The 21,636-nt window shown below is 44.7% G+C and overlaps 1 protein-coding gene across 5 annotated transcripts in view; it reads right to left on the bottom strand.

The window, feature by feature from the left end:
- Positions 1-21,636, bottom strand: part of TNC (tenascin C) — an 89,095-nt gene that overhangs the window by 50,972 nt on the left and 16,487 nt on the right. For all 5 annotated transcript variants that reach the window (XM_019656848.1, XM_019656850.1, XM_019656852.1 and 2 more), the window contains exons 2-7: positions 12,152-12,744; positions 8,205-9,614; positions 6,601-6,864; positions 5,364-5,479; positions 3,810-3,966; positions 221-490 (exon numbers count right to left, since the gene is read on the bottom strand). In XM_019656848.1, the coding sequence (XP_019512393.1) occupies positions 221-490; positions 3,810-3,966; positions 5,364-5,479; positions 6,601-6,864; positions 8,205-9,614; positions 12,152-12,608 (2,674 nt within the window). In that variant the 5' untranslated portion in view covers positions 12,609-12,744. The remainder of the gene's footprint in view (positions 1-220; positions 491-3,809; positions 3,967-5,363; positions 5,480-6,600; positions 6,865-8,204; positions 9,615-12,151; positions 12,745-21,636) is intronic.

Genomic DNA, 21,636 nt, shown 5'->3' on the forward strand with positions numbered 1-21,636 from the left:
ATATAATTTTTGCTTTGAAAGATTATTTTGGGTATTTTTTTTCTTTGAAAAATTAGTCATCCAACCACTACAATATTTTAAAATAACATTTAAAGGAATGAAAATTCCCTTTTTATTTTCCCACTACACAAGGAGCCTGGAAGACACCCCAACATAGGGTGGGATGGAAGTCTTGCTGTCCCTTCTTTGCTGGCACTGAGAAGATGGGAAGGCCGGTTACCTGTTGTGAAGGTCTCTTTGGCAGGGCTGCTGGACATGTCCCCTCTGCGGGAGATGAGAGACACCTCATACTCCGTGTCTGGTTTCAGGTTCCCGATGGAGTACTGGTTCTCATCATGTGTGAGATCGATGGTGGTGCGGTCGCCTGGCACATCTTTGATCCCGTAGGAGAGCTCTAGGCTGTCGATCTCGGCCAGCGGCTTGAACCAGGTGACCAGAGCAGTGGTGTCTGTGACATCCTTCACCTCAATCTGGCTGGGAGCGTCCAACCCTGTGATGGGCAGAGGACAGAGCCATTTCAGAGATCGGGGGCAGCAGCAGGGGCCGAGCAGAGAGAGGGCTGACAGCCATCCAGGTCCATCTGAGTACACTTAGGTGTAATTCTGACCGCTTGACTTTATCTTTCTGAGCCTCAATTTCCTGTTTAACAAGCTGTAAGTAGGAATGATGACTGCTACCTTGCAGGGTTTTGTGTTTTTTTTTTCTTCCTAATTGTAAGGGAGATAATGGTTGGTTGCAAGGCATCTGGCACGGCGCCTGGAGCACGGCAGTTACATGATAAGTGGCTGTTACTCTATTACTATCATTACTGTTCTCGTACATTGAAGGAACAAGTTTAGGGGCTACTTGATTTTAAAAACTTTGACTTGGTCTCTTGTTTTTTAAGTAGGCAAAACTCCCTGTGAAGCCTATGGACAGGAATTTTTCATGAAAAATAAATGAGGCAGGATAGCCATGGCTGCCTGTCTTTGTGTCCTCACCTGGGTCTTTCTCCTGCCCAGTTACCATCTCCTGCTCCAGCCACCCTTTTGTTTTAGGCTCAGACAGCAGGTTGCTCAGGGCTCTGAAAATAAGTCATGTTGTGTCTTATCTCCTGGCCTCTGCACTTGCTGTTCCTTTGTTTCTCCTTCCTGAGATTGCCCCTCCCACTTCTGAAAATTCCTGTTCATCCTTCAAAACCTCACTTCCTAACTTCTTTGATCCTGCTGCAATCAGGTAAGCACATACCCCCTCCCCAATAGATTTCAGTTTCAGTTGATCAAGATGATTAAGTTCTAGAAATCTGCTGAACCATATTGTGTGGATAGTCCACAATAGTATATTGTACACTTAAAAACTCGGTAAGAGGGTAGATATGATGCTAAGTGCACTTGCCACAATTAAAAAGAAGAGTATTTAATATTGTACTTTTCTCACTGTTCTGTAATAGATTTCCCTACAGTTCATTCAAACTGTACATTCAATTCAGATAGGGTCACCCCTTCATTCAGACAGAGGGTCTTTGACCTTTCTTGGTCCAGCATACAGTCAGGCTTTGTCATTTATGTCTTAACTCTATTCTTAAAAGTTATGTAAACAATTTTAATGTAAACAATAAAACATTCCAGGCATTCAGTAAATGTCTAAAATGAAGACTTACTACGCATTCAGCCCGTGTTTCCTTCTTTCTTCATTTTTAAAAATAATTAAGTTTGTGTTTTCAGCATGGGTTGAGGAAACAATAGCAAATGAAAGGAACTTGGTTTTATAAAAGGCAATGAGAAGAAGGCATAATTCATAGCCGATTGTGAGAAACCTGCAGAGTCTATTTTTTTGAATTCTCAGTGGTGTTGATACATCACTCTTCGCTCACAGATAATGAACTCATAAAATGTACCATGAAAAGGATGCTATAATTCAACAGGGAAGTTCCTGTCCTGTGTTCTCACAGGTGCTAACAAGCACCCAAGAAGTTGGGATTCAGTAACGGACAATGGTCCCTTCTAGATTGGGGATCGTTGAATAGAGGAGACTAATGCTGTCCTGTGCTTACCATGGGCCAAGCACAGTGCTTTGTCATTTATGTCTTAACTCTCATGACAACTCCACAAGGAGGATACGATAAACCCACTTTCCAGATGGTGTGTCAGAGGCTTAGAGAAGTGACCCTTCTCAAGGTGATGCTGGGCGGTGAAGCTGGAATTCGGACTCAGGACTGTGTGGGTCCTAAGCCCACACCCTTTCTCCTCCAAATGCGGGACCTCTCAAAAATATTCACGTGCCAAAAGTGGTTGTAATACCACCTCTGTAAGATCAGAGGGAAAGAGTTAAAAATGTTTTGGCATCAAAACTTTAAGGTCCTTTAAACCCGGGAAAAAGTTTGGGTGGCAGCAAAATGAACAGGTAAATATCTGACTCTCAGTGTTGATATTTATGTGATTATAGAACTTCAAATGTTAGGATGTTTGTCCTGCATAAGAAAAAAATAAAACAGCCAATCCCCACATTTAGATTAAAAAAGAAAAAGGGCCGATGACAGGAACGCCTTTTGTATTTTCAGTGTGCGTGCTGTTTAGCAAATAAGCATTTGCTTTATCTTTTTTATGACTTTCTGGTTACCTAATGATTTTTTTCCTGTCGGTACCTGCCTTCTACCTACCACAGAGGGATATTGTCAAGATGATGGAACACAATTGCTTATGAAGGAGACAATCTTATGACTTGGCTCTGAGCTAAGCAGAGTGTGCAAATATTTAAATGCAAGATGTTCTTTCGTGTCATTAGTCAACAGGTTTAACTTTTCCAACAACCCCCTGCCAAGAAGAGTCAATTCCTTAAGCGGTTGGCACACACATTGTTTTGAAAATGATAAAGAGGTTTTCCCGAATGGCAGTGAAAAGAATTTCATTTATTTATTTATTAAAAATTAGCTTTCTGGTAGAATGACTCCAAATTCGGATCCCCTCCCCCACACCAAATGATCTAGCAGTGCCAAATCCTAGCCTACCTACCACAACAAGTTCTGATATCATTAGCATTGAGTGACATTTTATTTCAGTTCCTGTTGAAGACATGGGACCCACATTCTACATAAACCGGAGCCCAGTCAATGCCAGTGGGTGATGGGGTTCAAGTTATAAAACTGGACCCTGGCTTATGATTGTGATCCTGAGAGTATCAACCATGTGGTGTTGGTTAAATTGATTTGGCTTCTCTAAGCCTCAGTTTCTACTCTTCAAAAATAATAGCATTAATATTTGCCCTCCCTCTTTCACAGGACTTGTGCTAATATGAAGTGAGATGATGTGGTAGATTGTTTGCAACAGTCTCAGTCATTTATCTTGCTGCATCCGTGCCACTTTGAAATGTCACATTGCAGCTCCTCTCCTCAAGATTTAGCCCCATTTGTCTCCCCGCCCCTTAAATCTGGACTGGCCTTGAGATTTGCTTTGGCAGAAGTGATACAGCGCCAGTTTTCAGCCCGCTCCACTGCCATGAAAGCAGGCCCAGGCTAGCATGCTGGAGGTGGAGAGACCTGTGGGGCAGAAAGGCGCCATCCTGGCTGGGGCCACCCTAGGTCAACCAGCCCCCAGCCCACACGGATACATAAGTGAGTCCAAGCAAGAGCAGAAAACTTGTCCAGCTGAGCCGAACCCAAATCATCAACGTGCCTAATTATTGTTTTAAGCCACTAAGTTCTGGGCTTGTTTTTCACATAGCAAAAGCTCATTGATACAGGAGTTATATAAGAGGGCATGTTATCAACCAGAGGTGCTATGAGGTACAATCAGCTTTGTCATTGTGTCAGTGGTCTTAAAGGTGATACTCACTGGTGGTTGTTACCCTCTTCAGGCCAGGGCCCCGGGTGTTGTTTTTCACAATGTGCAGAGAGATCTCATATTCTTGCCCAGGAGCTAGGCCAGTCTGCCGGTACGTAGTCTCCGGCCTGCGCAGGCTTTTGGTAATCTCTCCCTCATCTTCTTTGTTCTGAAAGGTGGAAGCACTTTGGTAAGACCTAGAGGAGGTGCCAGCCTATTCATTTACGGGGTTCACTCACTTCACATTCATTCATTCCTCTTTTATTCTTTCATCTATTCATTAAGCACTTACTAGGGATTTGATCAGTATGGTAGGTGTTAATGATACAGAGAAGATAAAGACATTTCTCAAGTATGTTTCTGTGCCACGCAGCTGTCCAGCCGTCTGCTCCCCCATGCTTAACCCTAAACTGACCCTTTTGAGGACAATGCTCATGCACCTTGAGTCTCCCTGTTTGGCTCCAAAGGATGGCCGGTTAGTCAATGACGGGTAAGATTCCTCGTGGGAGGAACAACCTAAGCCAGGCACAGTCAGTTGGAGGCCATCAGGAGAAATTTCGGGGCTGATGGAGGTTGGCATGAGCCCTCACTCGCCCCCCAAAGAGACTGGAGGTTTTCTACCTCTGTAGCTACATTCCTTCCCTCAACCTGCTTGAGAAGTGAACTAAAGGTGTGATAGTATCTGTCCTCAGCATAATAATCTTATCTTCCTGGGGTCTTATGCATATAGGGTGTGTGAAGGCAAAGCATCTGTCTTATCTCTGCTGGGGGGTGGGTCTCTCAGTAATAGCAGCTTGCAGGCATGGGTAATCTGGCTTCAGCAAGTTCTCAGGAATGAGACTCAGACTGTGGAGAGAACAGTGCTACTTCCAGGTAGGTGGAGAAATAAAAGCGGCGTGTCAGCCCGATCGGGGCTCTTAGTCCACGAGGCTGGAGACCCTTGGTCTCACGCTCATTTAATTCTTGACTGCTGTTTCTTTTATTTCTTAACCCTTTGCCACCCCTCTCGTTCTCCCACTGCTCATGTCGTGCGGGATGCGACATGTTTCTCTCTCATAAACTTCTGTACCCACTCCTTTGATACTCAAGTCAAACGGCAGACTGTGAGCCAAGGCAATTCTGGAGCCGCAGGCTGAATGTCTCCTTTGCTAGACTGAGAAGCCAGCATCACAGAAGTCAGGTGTGTCTGTCCCATAGTCACATAGCTAGTTAGTGGCAGAGCCTGGGCTTGAACCCAGGAACCCACATCCCTGCCTCACCTGTGCTTTAGGCCCAGAGGCATCTTGAGACAGGGACCATTTCTTTTCTGAGTAGGGATTTGCAAGACGATGAAGAGCATTGGGAACCCAGAAATGACTTAATGTCCGTTTGTCTAGGCTCTCAGCCTTAAGTGCTATGCTTATTGACTTATTAAAATCACTTAAAATGTATATGCAAACACACAGGGGCTATTATTTAGGGCCTTGTCCCCAACCAGAAGCCAAGGAACTAGAGTTGGAGTAAAAGTCTACAGAGCCCTCTGACCATCTTGCAGGTACTAATGCGCCTGTTCTTTCATGCTCTTACCATATTCCGGAAAATGATCTCCCACGTTTCGAAAGCGATGTCCAGAGGATCCCACTCCACTTCCACAGATGTCTCCTTGATGGACTTGAATTTGAGGCCTTCCGGTGCAGGCAAGTCTGTCAGGAAGAACACAAGAGGAGCTAAGGATGGCTACATATGTGGTGGAGGTGACATCGCCCTGTTCCTCTGAACCCAAGGATAGATGCCTGCTACAGTCAGGGCTGATCATGCGAGCAGGAGCCTATTTCAGGGTTCTTCTGGGGAGCAGTCCACTGCGAGGCAGCATGAAAATTAATATTAGGGCCAGCCATATGATTAAATATTGGCAATTTCATATGGTTCAACCTAATGTGCACACAGCCTTTGGAATCGGACAGACTTGGACTAGAATGTAAGTGCCACCATTATAAATTCTGCGCACTTGGGCAAGGTACACAGGTTGCCCCAAGCCTCAGTTTCTTCATTCGAGAGAAGAAGGCAAGTTTGCCTGCCTCTTGGGAATGTTGTCAGGACTGAGTGACATATTCCGTGTAGACTGCTGGTTCACGCTTCCTGGCAGGTAGCACAAGTTTAACATGCCACACAATGTTATGATTACTAAGCCAAGAAACGATCCATTTTAGCCATACCTAACTTGCTTTAGGTATGAAGAAAATTATACTGACGTTGGACTCTTAAAGGAATAATTTAAATGCTAATCTTTCAACTTAAAAAAATATATACACATATATACACATATATACATATAGGGTGTGTGTGTGTGTGTGTGTGTGTGTGTGTGTGTGTGTNAGAGAGAGAGAGAGAGAGAGAGAGAGAGAGAGAGAGAGAGAATCAGTGAGCTCCGCAGGAAGGCGGTAGACTAGAACGATAAGAGCATGAATATGCAACCAGACTGCCAGGGCTCAAACCCATTTCCACCACTTATTAACTGTGTAATTTGGGCTGAGATGCCTAACCATTCCTTCAGAGTCAGTTTCCTCACTTGTAAAATGGGTTAACAATTGCTCTTCTCTCATAGGATTATTATGAGTTCAATGAGTTTGTAGATGAGGCGTTCCTTTAAAAATACCAGTCAGTGGGCTTCATTGGATCCCAGGATCGTAACTGGCGTAACTATGACAGGCCAGCTATAGAACTATGGGAACAAAGGTGAGGTGGTAAGGAACCCACGGGGGCAGTTAGGCACCGAGGAAAGGGAGGGCGGCCGAGGCTGCCGAGGGCAGTTGTGCTCGCTTACAAGTGGCCACCCTGGCGCTGACGGGGATGCTTCTCTTGTTCTCCAGGATGGCGAACACGCGGATAAAGTACTCCACACCAGGCTCCAGCTCCCTGATGGTGGCGGACGTCTGGTCCCCGGGGACGCGGAACTGCATTTCCAGGCCATCCTCGTGGGTGGGCGTGTACATAACGAGGTACTCCGTGACCCGCATCTCATTCTCCCAGGCCAGGTTCACAGTCTCTTCTGTCACTTCTGTCACAATGAGGTCTTTGGGAGGGGACACTGGTGGGAATGAGAAAGGACAGCTAGGGTCAGTAATGTACCCTATAATCTCTTTCTAGGTTTGTTTTTCCCCCCCTTGATTTATATCTTCCACTGCCAACCACAGGGCCCTGAGACACACCTTCCATTTTCTGAAGTGCAGACCTCATTGAGGACACCCTGCTGTGACCCATCTTTAAAAGCTTTGGTGGCTGGATTGCCTTCAGGCTACAGTTCCAAGTCTGCTGTGTGGTCTTCAAGGTTCTTTGTGAACAGGCCCCTCTGACGTCACCATGCCCCAGACCTCAGTTCAGATTCAGGCCACTTGTATGGGAAAGTGCAGCCTAAGCTTAGCCCCCTGCTCTGAACTTCAAGTCAGGCTTCCTTAGCACTGAGAGGGTGTTTTGGGCTCATCTGGTCCAACTTTTTCAATTTGTAGATGTGAGTGAGGCAGGGGGACTTGCCCAACTTCGTTTCTCTTATCAGATCTGAGGCTCACATCTCCTGCCTGCCAGCTGCAGGGGTGGAGGTGTTCTTTGCACCCAGGCTTTCCTGTTTTCTACACGTTACACAAAGAGTCATTTATTTATTCTTATCTGCCAATAGCTTTTAACCAAGGTAGAAATGCTCCACTATGACAATTATAACATGGGTGGATGAGAGGAGTACAAAGAAGACCTTCATGAAACATGAACATTATCAGTGTCTATTGTGTTTTCACTCAATGTTTACTGAGCACTTACTGTATACCATGCCTTGTGCTAACTGTAGAGATAGTGCTCCTTTAAGGAGCTCACAACCCTTGGGATCAAAGACAGCACAGAAAAGATGATTTAAGAGACAGGCCTGCCTCACAGGTGATCAGCATTTAGTATTCAGCTGAGTGTATTTAAAACAGTTTGTCTTAAATAATCTCACTGCCCATTCAATCTAGCTGAGTTTTTACGCCCATCTGAATAGAGGGATTTAGTTTATTATTGGTTCAATGTCAGTGGGAAGTAAGAAAGAGGGTTGATGCTTAGCAAAAGGGAGGTTATCATTTCCTCTACCTCATCCTGGGCAATGGGTGTTAAACCCAGTGTAGACAAATTAGGTGGTATAGTCAAGTATCATCTCTGTGATGTATTAGCTGTGTGTCCTTGAGACAATGTCATAACCTCTCTGAGCCTCTAAGGCTTCAAATAGGTAGCCCTGTAACAGGTGAATGACCAGGGCCCCTTCAAAGAGAGAGAGAGAGAGAGAGAGAGAGAGAGAGAGAGAGAGAGAATGAGAATGTGTGTGTAACACTTAGTTCTCCAACACATACCAGGCGTACGCTCAGTCATGGCCATTACCACACTAAGTTGAGGACTGGTACTCACCCTCGGAGCAGTCTATCCCCGTGTAGCCCTCATTGCAGATGCAGCGGCCGGCAACGCACTGTCCCCAGTTACTGCAGTCATTGGGGCAGGAACGCTGCCCGCAGTCCAGGCCCGTGAAGCCCTCATGGCAGAGGCACTGACCATCCACACAGCGGCCCTGGCCATTACAGTCGTTGGGACACCGTCTCTCCTTGCAGTCTCTGCCCGTGAAGCCTTCATGGCACACGCACTGCCCGTTCACACAGCGGCCCTGGCCATGGCAGTCGCTGGGACAGGAGAGTTCTGCACAGTCGGGGCCGGTGAAGCCGTCCTCACACACACACTGCCCATCCACACAGCGGCCCCGGTTGCTGCAGTCCTTGGGGCACCGCAGATCCCGGCAGTCTTCACCCATGTAGCCGTCGTCACAGACACACATGCCATTCACGCAGCGGCCATGCTGGTGACAGTCATTGGGACAGCTCATTTCACTGCAGTCGTAGCCCTGGAAGCCTTGTTCGCACACACATTTCCCCTTGATGCAGCGGCCCCGGCTGTGACAGTCGTTGGGGCACCGTAGCAGGCTGCAGTCCTCCCCAGTGTAGCCCTCGTCACAGACGCACTGCCCATTGACGCAGTGGCCGTGGCCACTACAGCCCTTGGGACATCTGAGCTCACTGCAGTCAATTCCTGTGAAGCCATCATCACACTCACACTGCCCATCGATGCAGCGGCCGTGGTTGTGACAGTCGGCGGGACACCTCTTCTCGCTGCAGTCCACGCCAGCGAAGCCTTCATCGCACACGCACTGCCCCTGCTCACACCGGCCCTGGCCGTTGCAGGCATTCGGGCAGGTGAGTTGGCCACAGTCTTCTCCTGTGAAGCCTTCTTCGCAGTAGCAGGTGCCGTTGACACAGCGGCCCCGGTCGAAACAGTCATTGGGACAGATGAGCTCGCTGCAGTCTTCGCCCGTGAAGCCCTCGTCACACACACACTCGTTCTCCACGCACCGCCCGCGATTGTAGCAGTTGTTGAGGCACAGTGGCTCATTGCAGTCATCGCCGGCAAAGCCGTCGTGGCACACACACTGGCCGTCCACGCACCTGCCGTGCTCCTCGCTGCAGGGCACTGGGCACACCTCCTGGCTGCAGTCAACCCCGGCGTAGCCTTCAAAACAGATGCAGACCCCGTTCACGCACTTGCCCTGGTCATTGCAGTCACTGGGACAGGCCAGCTGGCTGCAGTCCTCTCCGGTGAAGCCCTCGTCGCAGATGCATTGCCCATCGAGGCACTGGCCTCGCAGGTGGCAGTTGCCGGGACATTCGGGTTCAGAGCAGTTGGGGCCTTTCCAGCCGGGTTCGCAAATGCAGCCACACCCCTCCGTGCTGAAGTTACCCCGGCCGCTGCAGAAGGGCCTGGTGTCCAGACGGCCTGAAGCAAAGAGAACAGATGCCCTCAAGCTAAGCATAGCGGCCCGATTTCTCTGTTTCTACCCACAAAACCCAGATTCAAATTCAGCCAGAGCACGGGTCGCACCCTCGGGCCCCATCTGACTTAAAAACTAGCTGCTCAGTTTATCAAATCAGATGGGATTGACATCTGATTATATTAGCCAGGAATTCTTAACCTGTAATCTCTAGAATTGCAGCCTTATGTATACAAAGATAGTGTGTTTAGGTGTACAGGTGTGTGTGTGTGTGTGTGTGTTTCCACCCCTGGGAAGAGGGTCCATAGTTTTCATCAGATTTTCACATAGTTCCATAATCCCAGTGATTACGGATCACTGCCTTGTGGAATGCATTATGCTGGTCTATGTTGCTACTTCGGTGCCTAGCCAACGTCAGGCACAAAAAAGGTGTCCAAGAAATAATTGTTGAACTGAATCCAATTCTAACTCTTTGACTCAATAGCTGTGCTGCATTTGGGAAGGAATTTAGACCCTCTGGAGCTCAGTTTCTTCATTGGTGGAGTTGGACCAATAGACCACTTCCCTGGGGTATACCAGGGTTAAATGGGGACATTCAGAGGTGACTGTTGTGCTCATCGTGACATTCTCTTTCAAAGTTTTCTGGGTTGACTCAAGTTGATATATGGGTTTTACGTGACCAAAACTTTCTAACTTTCCACAACCGAAATGAGGCAGTTAATGAGTGGCTTTCTAATTCTGTCAGGACAACTTGCAATTAGGCTCTGCCCCCACAAAACTCATGCACCTCTATCTTTTTTTTCCCTCTCCTTCCTGAAGGTTGCAGTGGTGCGTGAGTCTGAAGAATATGTGGTCAGCGCTGACACAATGTCAGCTCTTTAAAGGCTATACAATATCTCAGCTTACCTTACGGAAGTAACTAGCATGAGCTCCATGGAGCCCAAGGAGAAGAACCAAAACTCACTCTATTTTCTCTGCATCTAAACACAGTTGTATTAATATGTTTGATCCCCTACCTGACAGCAGGAAGGAAGGCAACTAAAAAACTAGTTGGGTTGAAAAGTGAGAATCTAGACCTGTGCTGTATAGTACGGTGACCACTGGACACTTGGGGCTATCAGGCAATTGAATTGTGGCTCAACTGAATTGAGATGTGCTGTAAGTATAAAATATACACTGGATGTCAATGGCTTAGTGTAAAAGAAAAGAATGTGAAACATCCGTGAGTAAGTTTTATATTGATTCCAGGCTGAACATGAATACTTCAGTTCTATTGGGTTAAAGAAAATAGATGACTACAATCATTCTTACCTGTTTCTTTTTAATTTCTTCAAAGTGACTATTGGAAAACCTAAGATTACATATGTGGGTCACATTATATTTTTATTGAATAGCACTGCTCTAAACAATTATTTCAACTCACTCTTTAGAATTAATCCTATTGTGTAACTCCCATTAACATTTTGTCAGGGAGTTGACAGAAGAGGAAGGTAAACTAATTTATGCATAAAGAAAGCTTTTTTTTTTTCTTCCCCCCCTTAGAATCCTAGAGCATGCCCTATTATAGTACTTCCCACTTACGGTAATTAGGTCTACTCTGAAAATAATTTGTCCAAGTAATTTCTAGTAATTTTTTCTGAGTGGCAGAAATAGAGATTTTCATTTGATGTTGCTGAAACCCCTGTAGTTCTATAAACATTAGGGAATGGAGATGAAGACATTAATTCCAAAGTGGCAAAATTCCTTCAAAAGGGGAGCAGGTGGGGGTGACTGAGAGACTGTGAGCTCTGGAGACACAGAGCCACGTTCAAAGTGCCTATGTCTCGTTACCCTTCGTTTCATCTGTGCCAGCTGGTTAACTTCTTTGAGTCTCAGTTCTTAGATCTGCAGAATGGAAGTATTCAATTTTATCTTAAAGGGTTGCTGGGAGGATTAAATGAGATAATGAATTACAGTGCCTGGTACACAAAAGGGGCCCCATCCATGGTTGTGATCATCATCATGATTGCCATTCGACTGAACATTTTTCCAGTTCCCACAGACTTTGCACCACCACGGGCAGCACTGTACCTTGTGGGAACACTGTGGTTTGAGTCCCAACTTGGCCACTCATTGCAGACCCCGAGGAATCCCACCCTACGTGTGGGCCTTGGTTTCCCTATTTGTACAGTGAGGTAATGGGGCTATCTCAGTACCTTTCAGAATGTGGTCTTTGGGTCAGGAATTTCATAGTGTTCACAGGCTTGGGGTAGATTTCATGTGAAATAAGTTTTATAGGTTAGTAATTGAAGTGAAACAGGGTTTTTCGAAGCGAGGCTTCTCAAAGGCCTGTAAATTCTTCTAAGAAACATTTGTCACCAAGAGCAGAATAGACCTGGTTACATTCTCCATACTTATCTGACCCTAAAATTCTCTTTTCAATGAATGCCTTGCCAGGCTAGCTCCCCAGGGAACCCTCTTTGGAAACAACTGATGGATCCCGCAATGCTCATCATGTCCCCCATTTGTACGGTGACAGGCTGGGCCCGTCACCGGTGCGTACCTTCGGCAGGCTGGAGGCAGCAGCCTGCTCCCGCGGTGCACTGTTCGCGCAGGGAGGACACCAGGTTCTCCAGCTCCTCCAGCCTGCCCAGAAGCTCCTTGATGTCAGGGGCAGGAGCACAACCACAGGCCCGGCGGGGGATGTTGATTCGGTGCGTGAAGACGATCTGGTTTCCCCCGTCCACGGTGTGCTCCTGGAAGCTTTCGCTGGGCTCCGGGGGTGGGGCCAGGTCTTTCTCGCCACTGGCTGATTCCAGATCCACGGAGCACTGGGATCCTACAGGCAGCTTGATGTTGTAGATGTGGTTAAACACCACTGGCTGGTTTTCCTCCGACAGGGTGACGTTCACCCCACTCTGTCGCTTGTGTCGAATGAATTTCTTGAGAACCCCGCCTTCTGTAGGGATGGCGAGCAAAGCTAGGCAGATGCCCGCCAACAGCTGAGTCACAGCCCCCATGGCGGAGGTGGGTTTGGCTGGATATTTCTGGGGTTCAAGGGTTCTAGGGTGTCTCACTCTCAGGCAGAATTGGGATTTGGAAGCACAGAGTTGAATCCAAATCAGTCGTTCCTGATCTTCTTGAAGGAAGTCTCTTCTACAGGTAAACAAAGAAAAACAACAAGCTTATTAGTATTTACTACTAATGGAATCTACTGACTATCTGCAATTCCCAATGAATTTTTATTTTATGTCTGCTATGTTTGAAGCTTTCCTGATACTCCTTCAATATTCACTGTAGTGTTGATACACAGTGGTTTCTAAAAGAGTACACAGGATTAGACACAAACAGAGGTTGGAGGAGAATATGCCACTGTGAGGCTGTTCTTACTCTGCTAAGTTGTCTAACTCATCTGTTATGGCTATTCACCTATATGGGATATCAAGTAACAGAGGAAAGGGGAGTAATCAAAGGCAGTTGAGAAATTATTGAGTAAACATAGGAAGACATGGTTAATCTTTAGGCGGTTATAATATTGACTAAACTATGCCTTGGATGCATGTGAGAATGATCTATATATTGTATGAAGTCATTCATAGTCTTCTTTAATTAGGAAAAACACCTGAATATAGCTCAAGAAAATAATTGACCGCTATTTGGTTTTTAATCACTGATTTTACAAATTGACATTTTCTTATGCCCATGTTGTTCTTAAACTTGCACATTCTAAGTTGGCTATTTATATCAATTAAATGTGGTTTTTGGATTGCTTATCCTATTAGAGGTTTTCCAAGTCCCCCCCCCCCAGAAAGATCTTATCCTAATGATAGTCTGCATCAACATAATCTCCTCCTCATGACAGAAAGTCTTTGCAAAACCTGGAGAGGCACTGTGGCAGGAAAAATTGAACCAAGAAGAATTTCTATAGGACTGAACAGGGGTCTGGGGACCTAGAAAGCACCAACTGTGCATTTCATCAACTTCCTATCCATACCACATCCTAATTATATTGATATTTGATATTTTACTGACTATCCATATAACAAACATCTACTTACACCTTCTACCCCTGGGTAGGCAAAACCAAAAACAAACAAAACACAGACAAAGAAGAAACAAAAAACTTCTTCCAAGTATGCGTTCTCATTCAAATTAATTTCCTAAATAGGAATTTGTGGATCTGTGATGTAGGCAAGCCCACTGAATAAAAATTATTATAAAGAGAAATTAGCAAGTTCTCTCAAACCAGCATAGCCAATCTTACTTGTTTACAAATATTGATGGATTGCATACTCTATTGCGATTACTTGAACTCTACTTGCCTTCCACAACATCCTTCCCACCCTCTTCCCATCAGTTCTTCCTTTTTTTTCTTTTTTTTTTTAATGAGAAAGGGCCATTGGCCAAGTGTGAACCGGTTTTGGACTTTTACCCAACACTTTTGTGTGTGTTGCTAAATGACTTAAATTTCCATCTAAAAGGCCACTAGAGTTGTTGGTTGCAACTCTAAGGCAATGAGTCTAGGGTAATAGTGACCAGAGTATGGGTTGAGGGAGGATTTGTCACTGTGCGTGTAAGGGACGTGCACTGGAGCAGCCACATGCTGCATTCTTTGGAGGAAAGAAATGGGATTCTTCAGGGCTGTGTATTTCCCCTGGGCTTCTGGTGGTCTGAGGGCAGTAGATGTTTTCGTACTTCGGGAAAGATCTATTATATCTTCAGTGTGGCGTAAAATGCCTCAGTTTTGGAATTAGACACACCTGGGTTCGAATGCCACTCACTAACTCCGTGACTTGGGCAAGCTAATTATTCTCTCTAAACCATGATTTCATTTTTAAAGTGGGGGTCAAAATCCTTCCCAAAGGAATTATGGATTAGCCCAGCATGGTGTCAGGCCCATAGTAAGCACACATTAAAATGGAGCTGCAATTTTGTTGCACTCTTAGGAACAAAACCTAGCATGGACCCAGGCCAATAGCCTCCTTTTGCTTAAGCTTGACCTCACTGAACCCAGTCCTAAAGTCAGCAGCAGCTTGAATCTAGAGCAAAGAGGGCCTACAGAAATCACTAATGGGTGAGGGGGTAAATCTTATAACGATAAATGTACTAGAACTGGAAATATTTACACCAGAGAGGCCAAAGATAAGGAGTAAATAACAACCTTTAAGAATGTAAAATATTCTCTTGCAGACAACTGGCTGGTTAATATCTCCTTTGAGGATAGACCTAGGGAAAAATTGCTGTAGATTGCAGTTTGTGATATTTAGGTTAGAGATGAAGGGTCATTCTGACAGTAGGGCTTTTAAAATTGGAGAATGAACAACTTACTCTACAGAGAGTCTTTGAAAAGCACAAGCAGATTCTTATCTTTATATGAAATGACCAGGCAATGGAAAGCCTGGAGAATATCTTGTAGGAGGAAGGAGTGTAGAGCTGTGCACGTTCATCCTGTAGCTGAAAACGACAAGGCTGAGAGGGACACGGTTACCATTTATAAATCCTGCAGAAGCAGGAGCTGGCTTGTCCCTTGTGGCCCCAAAGGACAGAACAAGCACCAAATGTGTGCATGTGTGTTGGGGGTGCGGAGAAGTGTTGGTTACGAGGAGGCAAATTTCAGCACAATAGGAGAAATATTTTTCTAGCTGGAATTCTCCAGTCAAAAGGGCTTCTTTGAGAGTATAGCGAACTCCAAGGTGCTGGAATAGTGGGGAAGAGACAGAATAGTGTGGAAGAGCACAGGTTTTGTAGACAAACTGTCTGAGGTTTGAGTCACTGTTTAACCACTTCCTCTTCCTTGAGTGATGTCTTATCTACTACCATAAGCCAGAGTGGTGTCATCAATAAAATGGGATACGGGTGTCCTCATAGGACTGTTGTGAAAAGTACACTCGATGACATGTGTCATGGGAATGGTACAGTTCTAGGCAGCAGCAAGAGTTCAATAAAGGGAAGCTTTGTCGTAAAACGTACGGACTGCCCTTAATATATTTTCCAGGATTTTCTTTCTCCCAACTCTTGAAACTACCATGGCATATGCAGATCTGCTTTATAAAACAAAGAAGATAAGAGTTCTGCAGTGAAGTGAAGACTTCTCTCTCTCTCTCAGAGCTCCCAGGCAAATATGCATTGACAGATAGCTCTATCTCTATCTCTGTCTCTGTCTCTGTCTCTGTCTCTATCTCTGTTCTCTGTCTCTCTCTAGGTCTCCGTCTTGGCCTTGGTCTCCATCTATCTATCCATTTACCTACTGATCTATCTTTTGTGGTGAGATTCAAGGATCTGGTGAGTCAATGATTGCAAAGGAAGGCAGCAGGAAGAGACACAGCCTTTGGACTGGCTCAATACATAGATTGTTGGAGGTCATGTATCCAGGACAAAGTGGCTGTTTCCAAGCCACGCATGTTGCCTTACTCTGTGTGTATCCTGTCTCAGCCTATATGCTGAATGCAGAAAAAATACATGTGTGGACCAGATTTTGCTTTCTATCTTTAGCCAAAAAAGTGTTACAGCTAAGTGAACTGCTGTGAATTGTTTTTGTGAGACTCTTTAGGTGTTGCCTTTTCCATTAACTTCTCAAAACATAATTAATCTGGAGGAAAAAATTCTACCATAAAGATTTCCCCATGAGAGAGAAGGTTTAAGAAGAGGTAGCAAACTTTGAATTCACTGGTCTAAAAAGCTATGCCCTTAAATATGGCAGCCACTAGCCACAAGTAACTATTACAATTAAAATTGAATACAATTAAAAATGGCTTCCTCAGTTGTACCACCCATACCTCAAGTGCTTAAGAGTGACATACTAGTGTCTATAATATCAGATAGTGCAGATAAAGAACATTTCCATCTTTGCAGGAAGTTTATTGAGCCGTACTGCATTAGAGGACTGCTTGGTGATATTAAGCCCATGGTACGAATGAGGAAACTGAGGCTCAGAGAGGTCAAAGAGTTTATGAGAAAGTTATGACACTGTTAAGTCTCCCACCTAATGAAAATGGGTGGGTATCTCCGATACAGGTGCAGGAAGGAGACTAGGAAGCTCTCTTAAGCATCTCACCCAAACACAAGCAATATGTGCACCATAATTTCCATACCTTACATGTTCAAACATATCCAGGTACAAGTGAGGAGTGGTCTTTATGGCCACTGTCTTCCTCAAATCGGAAGGAACGTCACCTTGCCCTGGGTCGGCATCCTTTCCCCCCATTCTACCCTGGGGATAAGACCTTTCTTTCTCATTTCTCTCTCTATATACCTGAAAGCCCCAAGTTCTTCATGAGGTTCTTCTCCTCAAATCAAACCCAAAATAAGCTGCTCCAGAAACCACACTGGCCACACCTAACATCTTGTCATTCTCTGCCTCACCCTCCTCTTGGGAGCTGGTAGAACTTGTCCAAGGTAACATGATTCCTTCTTCTGTTGATCCTGCACTACTTTGCACCAGTGTTTTTGAAGGAACTCAGCCCATTTCCTTCAGCAGTCTAAACACATCTGTTGATGAAGCAGCTGGATGTGGGAGAAACAGCCTGGTCTTTGGATAGACAGACGTGTGTTAGAATCTGACCCTTCCGCTTAGTAGCTGCCACCTGTGGACAGTCACTTGGTCCTCTGAGTCTCACTTGACTCATCTCATACAGGGTTATACATATGTCTGTTTGATAGTGCTGTGGGAAGATGGGGTAAAAGGAGAAGATGTACATTAAGCTCCTAGCACAGTGCCTGACACGTAGTAGGTGCTTAATAGATGGTAGCTCACGAAAATAGAAGTAACAATAATAACACTGGCCAATTAGAGAATGGATCAGGAAGGAAACTTGCACCTAGAAGGGATGGGAGAATCAGGAAGACTCTAATCAGGGAGAATCATGACTATAAAAATTAATAATAATAATAATAATAGGCAACAAAAGGGATTGAGCAACCTAAGTCTATTAATGTTCAAAGTGGAGGGAGGCTACATTCTTTTGAGGTGCTCAAGAAAGACCCCTCCAAAGAGATGGTATCTGAGACGGACCTGAAAGATGGGTGGGACTCTAAAGAGTGGATGGATACAACTGTAGGTGGTGGGTAGAATTCGAAGTCTAACAAGAGGAAACAGCATGAGAAAGAGCCATGGAGTTGGAATGCACGAGAAGAAGGTGAGATAAGAACAGCCACTTCCATTTGTGGCTGCCTGACATAGGCAAAGGTGGGGCAACATGTAAGAAATACTGAAGGTTTAGTGCTGTTGGGATATAAAATACATCTAGGGGAGTGGAAAAAAGAGAGCACAGAAAGCTGGTAGAACCACAGTGAGGAGGGCATTAGGGATTGATGTGAAGAGCAGATACTGAGCCCAGTAAGCGTTGCTGCGTCTCTCTAAGGCTAGGTGTCTAATTGCTCACAGCATTATCTGCTGAGAAAAATATAGGCTTCTGTATTTAGCCCCTGGATCTCGAAATACCTGGCATATTTATGGTTGTTTATTCCCTACAAAAATATATACATACATACATACATACATACATACAATGGTCCTAAAGCCTTTTTTAGGGGGGCGGGGGGCAGTGTTAAAATATTAGGACTTCGTTACTGATGAAAGATAAGAATTAGTTCTTGTTTCAATTTCTTTGGTATCACATGCTTCCAGTATAGGATAATTCTCCAGATTTTGGTGTTACAGATTTTTATTCAGGACGTTATTCTGAAGTGACACTTCATTTAACAGGTGAGGGAACCATAGTTAATACCCTGGCAGCTACGTCCCAAAGGCTTTTCGGGGAATAAACGTTAAGGTGTCTCTTGGCTTGTTATCAAATCTTCCGCCCTGTTTTTTTCTTTTTTCCCAGTGGAGCTGTTTAGTAGCTCACCTTTGGAAACAGCCTGGCGTACACTAAGGGTTATTTTTAGGCACCTCACCACAGGGCACGGACCACATCTAGTTAAAGGAATCAACAATCTTTGGATTTTTTCCTTAGTCACAGCTGGAGAATAAACAATTTCATTTTTAGATAAAGATAACACTTGCAACTGGCTAGAACCATATTTCAGAATTAGTTACTTGTGACTTCATTTTTAGTAGCTCAAAGAATATATTTATCTTGTTGATGTAGGCACGTATGTGAAATGTCCTAGGTTTGGGGGAACAAGGAGGATGCACACTGATTAGCAAATCATATGAATTTCTTTCCGTATCATTTTGTCCGTGCATGAGACAGCTCACACCAAGAGAATTTTACTGTGCACAGTCAGTTAAGCATGGAGTTGCTTACAAGGGCGTTCTTAAAGGTTCTTGAAATTCCTCACCCCTTGTCCTTCCCAACATTCATAAATTCCTTCTTGGAATGTGTCAGGAAGAGAGGGGAGCCAGGAAAGAGTCTTAAATGTGGATTTTTTTTTCCAAGGACATCTGATCTTTATAGTTGAGTGAGTCCAGCACAACCTGTGTCTTAAAAGAATTGAGAAAACTGTGATTGCCAAACCAAAGCCCTTCCAAGCCCTAGGTGTTTGAATTCCAGCACTGAAAAACACTTAGGTAGCACGGTGGCTTAACTGGTGCCCAGTTAGGATGCTAGTGGAGCCAACAATCATCCCAGAAGCCTGAGAAATTATTTTAAAAATCATTTATTCTTGCATTCAACAGAGGTAAGTTCAGTGAGTGCTAACTAAGATCAGGCTATAGGGTAACCCAAGGGGGAGTGAGATACGAAGATGGAGAGTACTCGCTCTCAAGGAGTCCAGTGAAGGAAACAGACGTGTAAACAGACATTTACAGGAAAGAATGATAAATGCTCCAATTGACAAGTATCCAAGGAGACTCTGTGCTCTGTTTGAGAGTTTCTGCTCTAGAATCAGTCAAATACTATCGGATCCTGGTTCTGTCATTTGCTATTCATTTGAACCATATGGAATTGCCATTACTGTCGATAAAAGTGGTTGGATAATGGCAATTTCATATGGCTCCATCTAGCAGCTGTGACCTCAGATGTCACATTGCCTTTCTGAGCCTCGATTTTCTTGTTTGTAAAATGGCAACAGTAGCATCAACCCCACAATAAAGTTTTTTCAATGGAAAGTAAGAAAAAATGAGACCGTACATGGAAATACTTCGGACAGAGGGAGATCTTAGTAACTGGTGTATGTTGTTACTGTGGGGGGATTTGTGCCTTTTGCTTGGACAAGGCAGTTAGTGAACGCTTGTCCCTGAAGGATGAGGGAATTTTGGGGGACTTCTGCCTGCTCTGTGTTGCTTTTTCCATGGAAGCGTATAATTCTTAGCGTTTCAGCTTGTCAAGAGACAGGGGCACTCTGAAATCCTTAGGAGAGTGAGGGCGCTGTGGCCAGAGTCCTGGTTTCCTCCTAGCCTATCTATTCTAATTCAGTAGCAAGACAATCAAGTCCATGAACCTGGGGTGGAGCTCTTTTTCTGGGAGGTGAGGACGCTGGCCAAGAGGCAGTGATGCTACTGGGATGATCATCCGTGCTGCTCAGCCAGCGCTTTCTCCACAACAGGCTGCCTGTGGTTTAGTCTTTCAAGACCTTGCTCCTGATGGGAAATGTTTGGCTCAGCTTTTCAACACTTTCCATAGACACAGACAGATAGCAGATTGCAGCATCAAAATCAGACTCGGGCAGGGCTTAGAGGCAACTGTAAGAGATCACTGGGTCCAGGAGAGGCAAATCTGTGGCACCCACACACATGCTTCTAGTATACGTAGCAGACATTTCTAATAAAAAAAATACCAAAATACCTCCGTGGAGCCGTGCTGCAGAACTGGTATGAGTGTATCACTCCAGGCAGCTATGTGCAATTCAGCTGAGGCAGTACATGACATGAGAGAGAAAAACGGAATTGAAACACCCAGAGAGCCACCAGCTGATCAGTGGTAAAGCTGATATTAAACCCATAGATCCTGCCTCTGGATCCAGAAGCTTGATTGAGGTTTATTTCTCCCCAGATCACTGGGAGGGCTTCAAAATTAAGTACATATGAAAGGTTTTCAGTAATTCTTAGTTTGAGGTCAATTTAATGGTCCCCAGAGAGAAATATGAGCAATGAGATCTCGGAGAACGTGTGTTAAGAGATTTCCAGATTTCTTGGTTCTGTAACATTTCTTCAGTGTTCCTTCCTTCCACCCATCCAGCCATCTATTTAACTATCCATCTTTTTAGTACATATTTATTAAAAATCTATCATGTGCTAAGCCCAAAGTTAAGCATGAGGGATACAACAATAAAGATAGGCAAGTTCTCTGTAATCATAAAGCTTACAATTTCCTCCTGAAAACTCACAAAATGCAATTGATTCTAAATCCATGTATTGTGGATTACATATTTGTGATAGTCTTAAATGTCACTGTAGATTGAGAACATGGTACACACTCCCAAGCCAAGTAGAAAGAGTAAAAATCTTAAGATTTTTTTCAAGAGCTACTTGCTGTTGACCTACTATGTGCTGAGTGCCAGGGAGACTAGGCAGAGTAAGGACCTATTCCCTGTTTCCAGAAATCTCAGAAACTAGAAGAGCATACACAAGCAAGTTTTAGTAACAGCCCTGGTCTGAATGACCATAGCCTGTGCTAAACATTTTCAATATCCAATTTCAAATTTTCACAAAATGATATAAGGCAGTGTCTCTATTCTCATTGTACAGAGGAGGAAACTGAAGCGTAGAATAATTAAGTGGCTTGTGCAAGTTCAGTTATCTATTAAGTAGTAGCATAGGGAGTTGAAGGCAGGTCCATCTGAGTGTGAAATAAATGCTCTGACCATCATGTTTCATAGCCTTTTGAGCTGGAGGACCAAGGAAAGGAGTTATGCTTCAAGACCAGAGCCAAGCTCTGTCTACATAACTTCCAACACGCACCTCAAAATAGAATACTACCAATACCCTGGAATCCTATGGGTGCGGTAGAGATGGAGCGTGCTGACCAACGCCTTAGGGATGCTATCACATCTCAGTTATCATTGGGAGAGGATTCCAGATGACTTGAAGGCTCCTTGAAAGCCTTTTTGCCATCTTGGAGTAGACAAATCTATCTGTCCTTCAAGATAAAGCTAAAAAAAAAAAGT

Source organism: Hipposideros armiger, unplaced genomic scaffold (assembly GCF_001890085.2).
Source record: "Hipposideros armiger isolate ML-2016 unplaced genomic scaffold, ASM189008v1 scaffold_267, whole genome shotgun sequence".
Classification (NCBI taxonomy): Eukaryota; Metazoa; Chordata; class Mammalia; order Chiroptera; family Hipposideridae; genus Hipposideros; species Hipposideros armiger.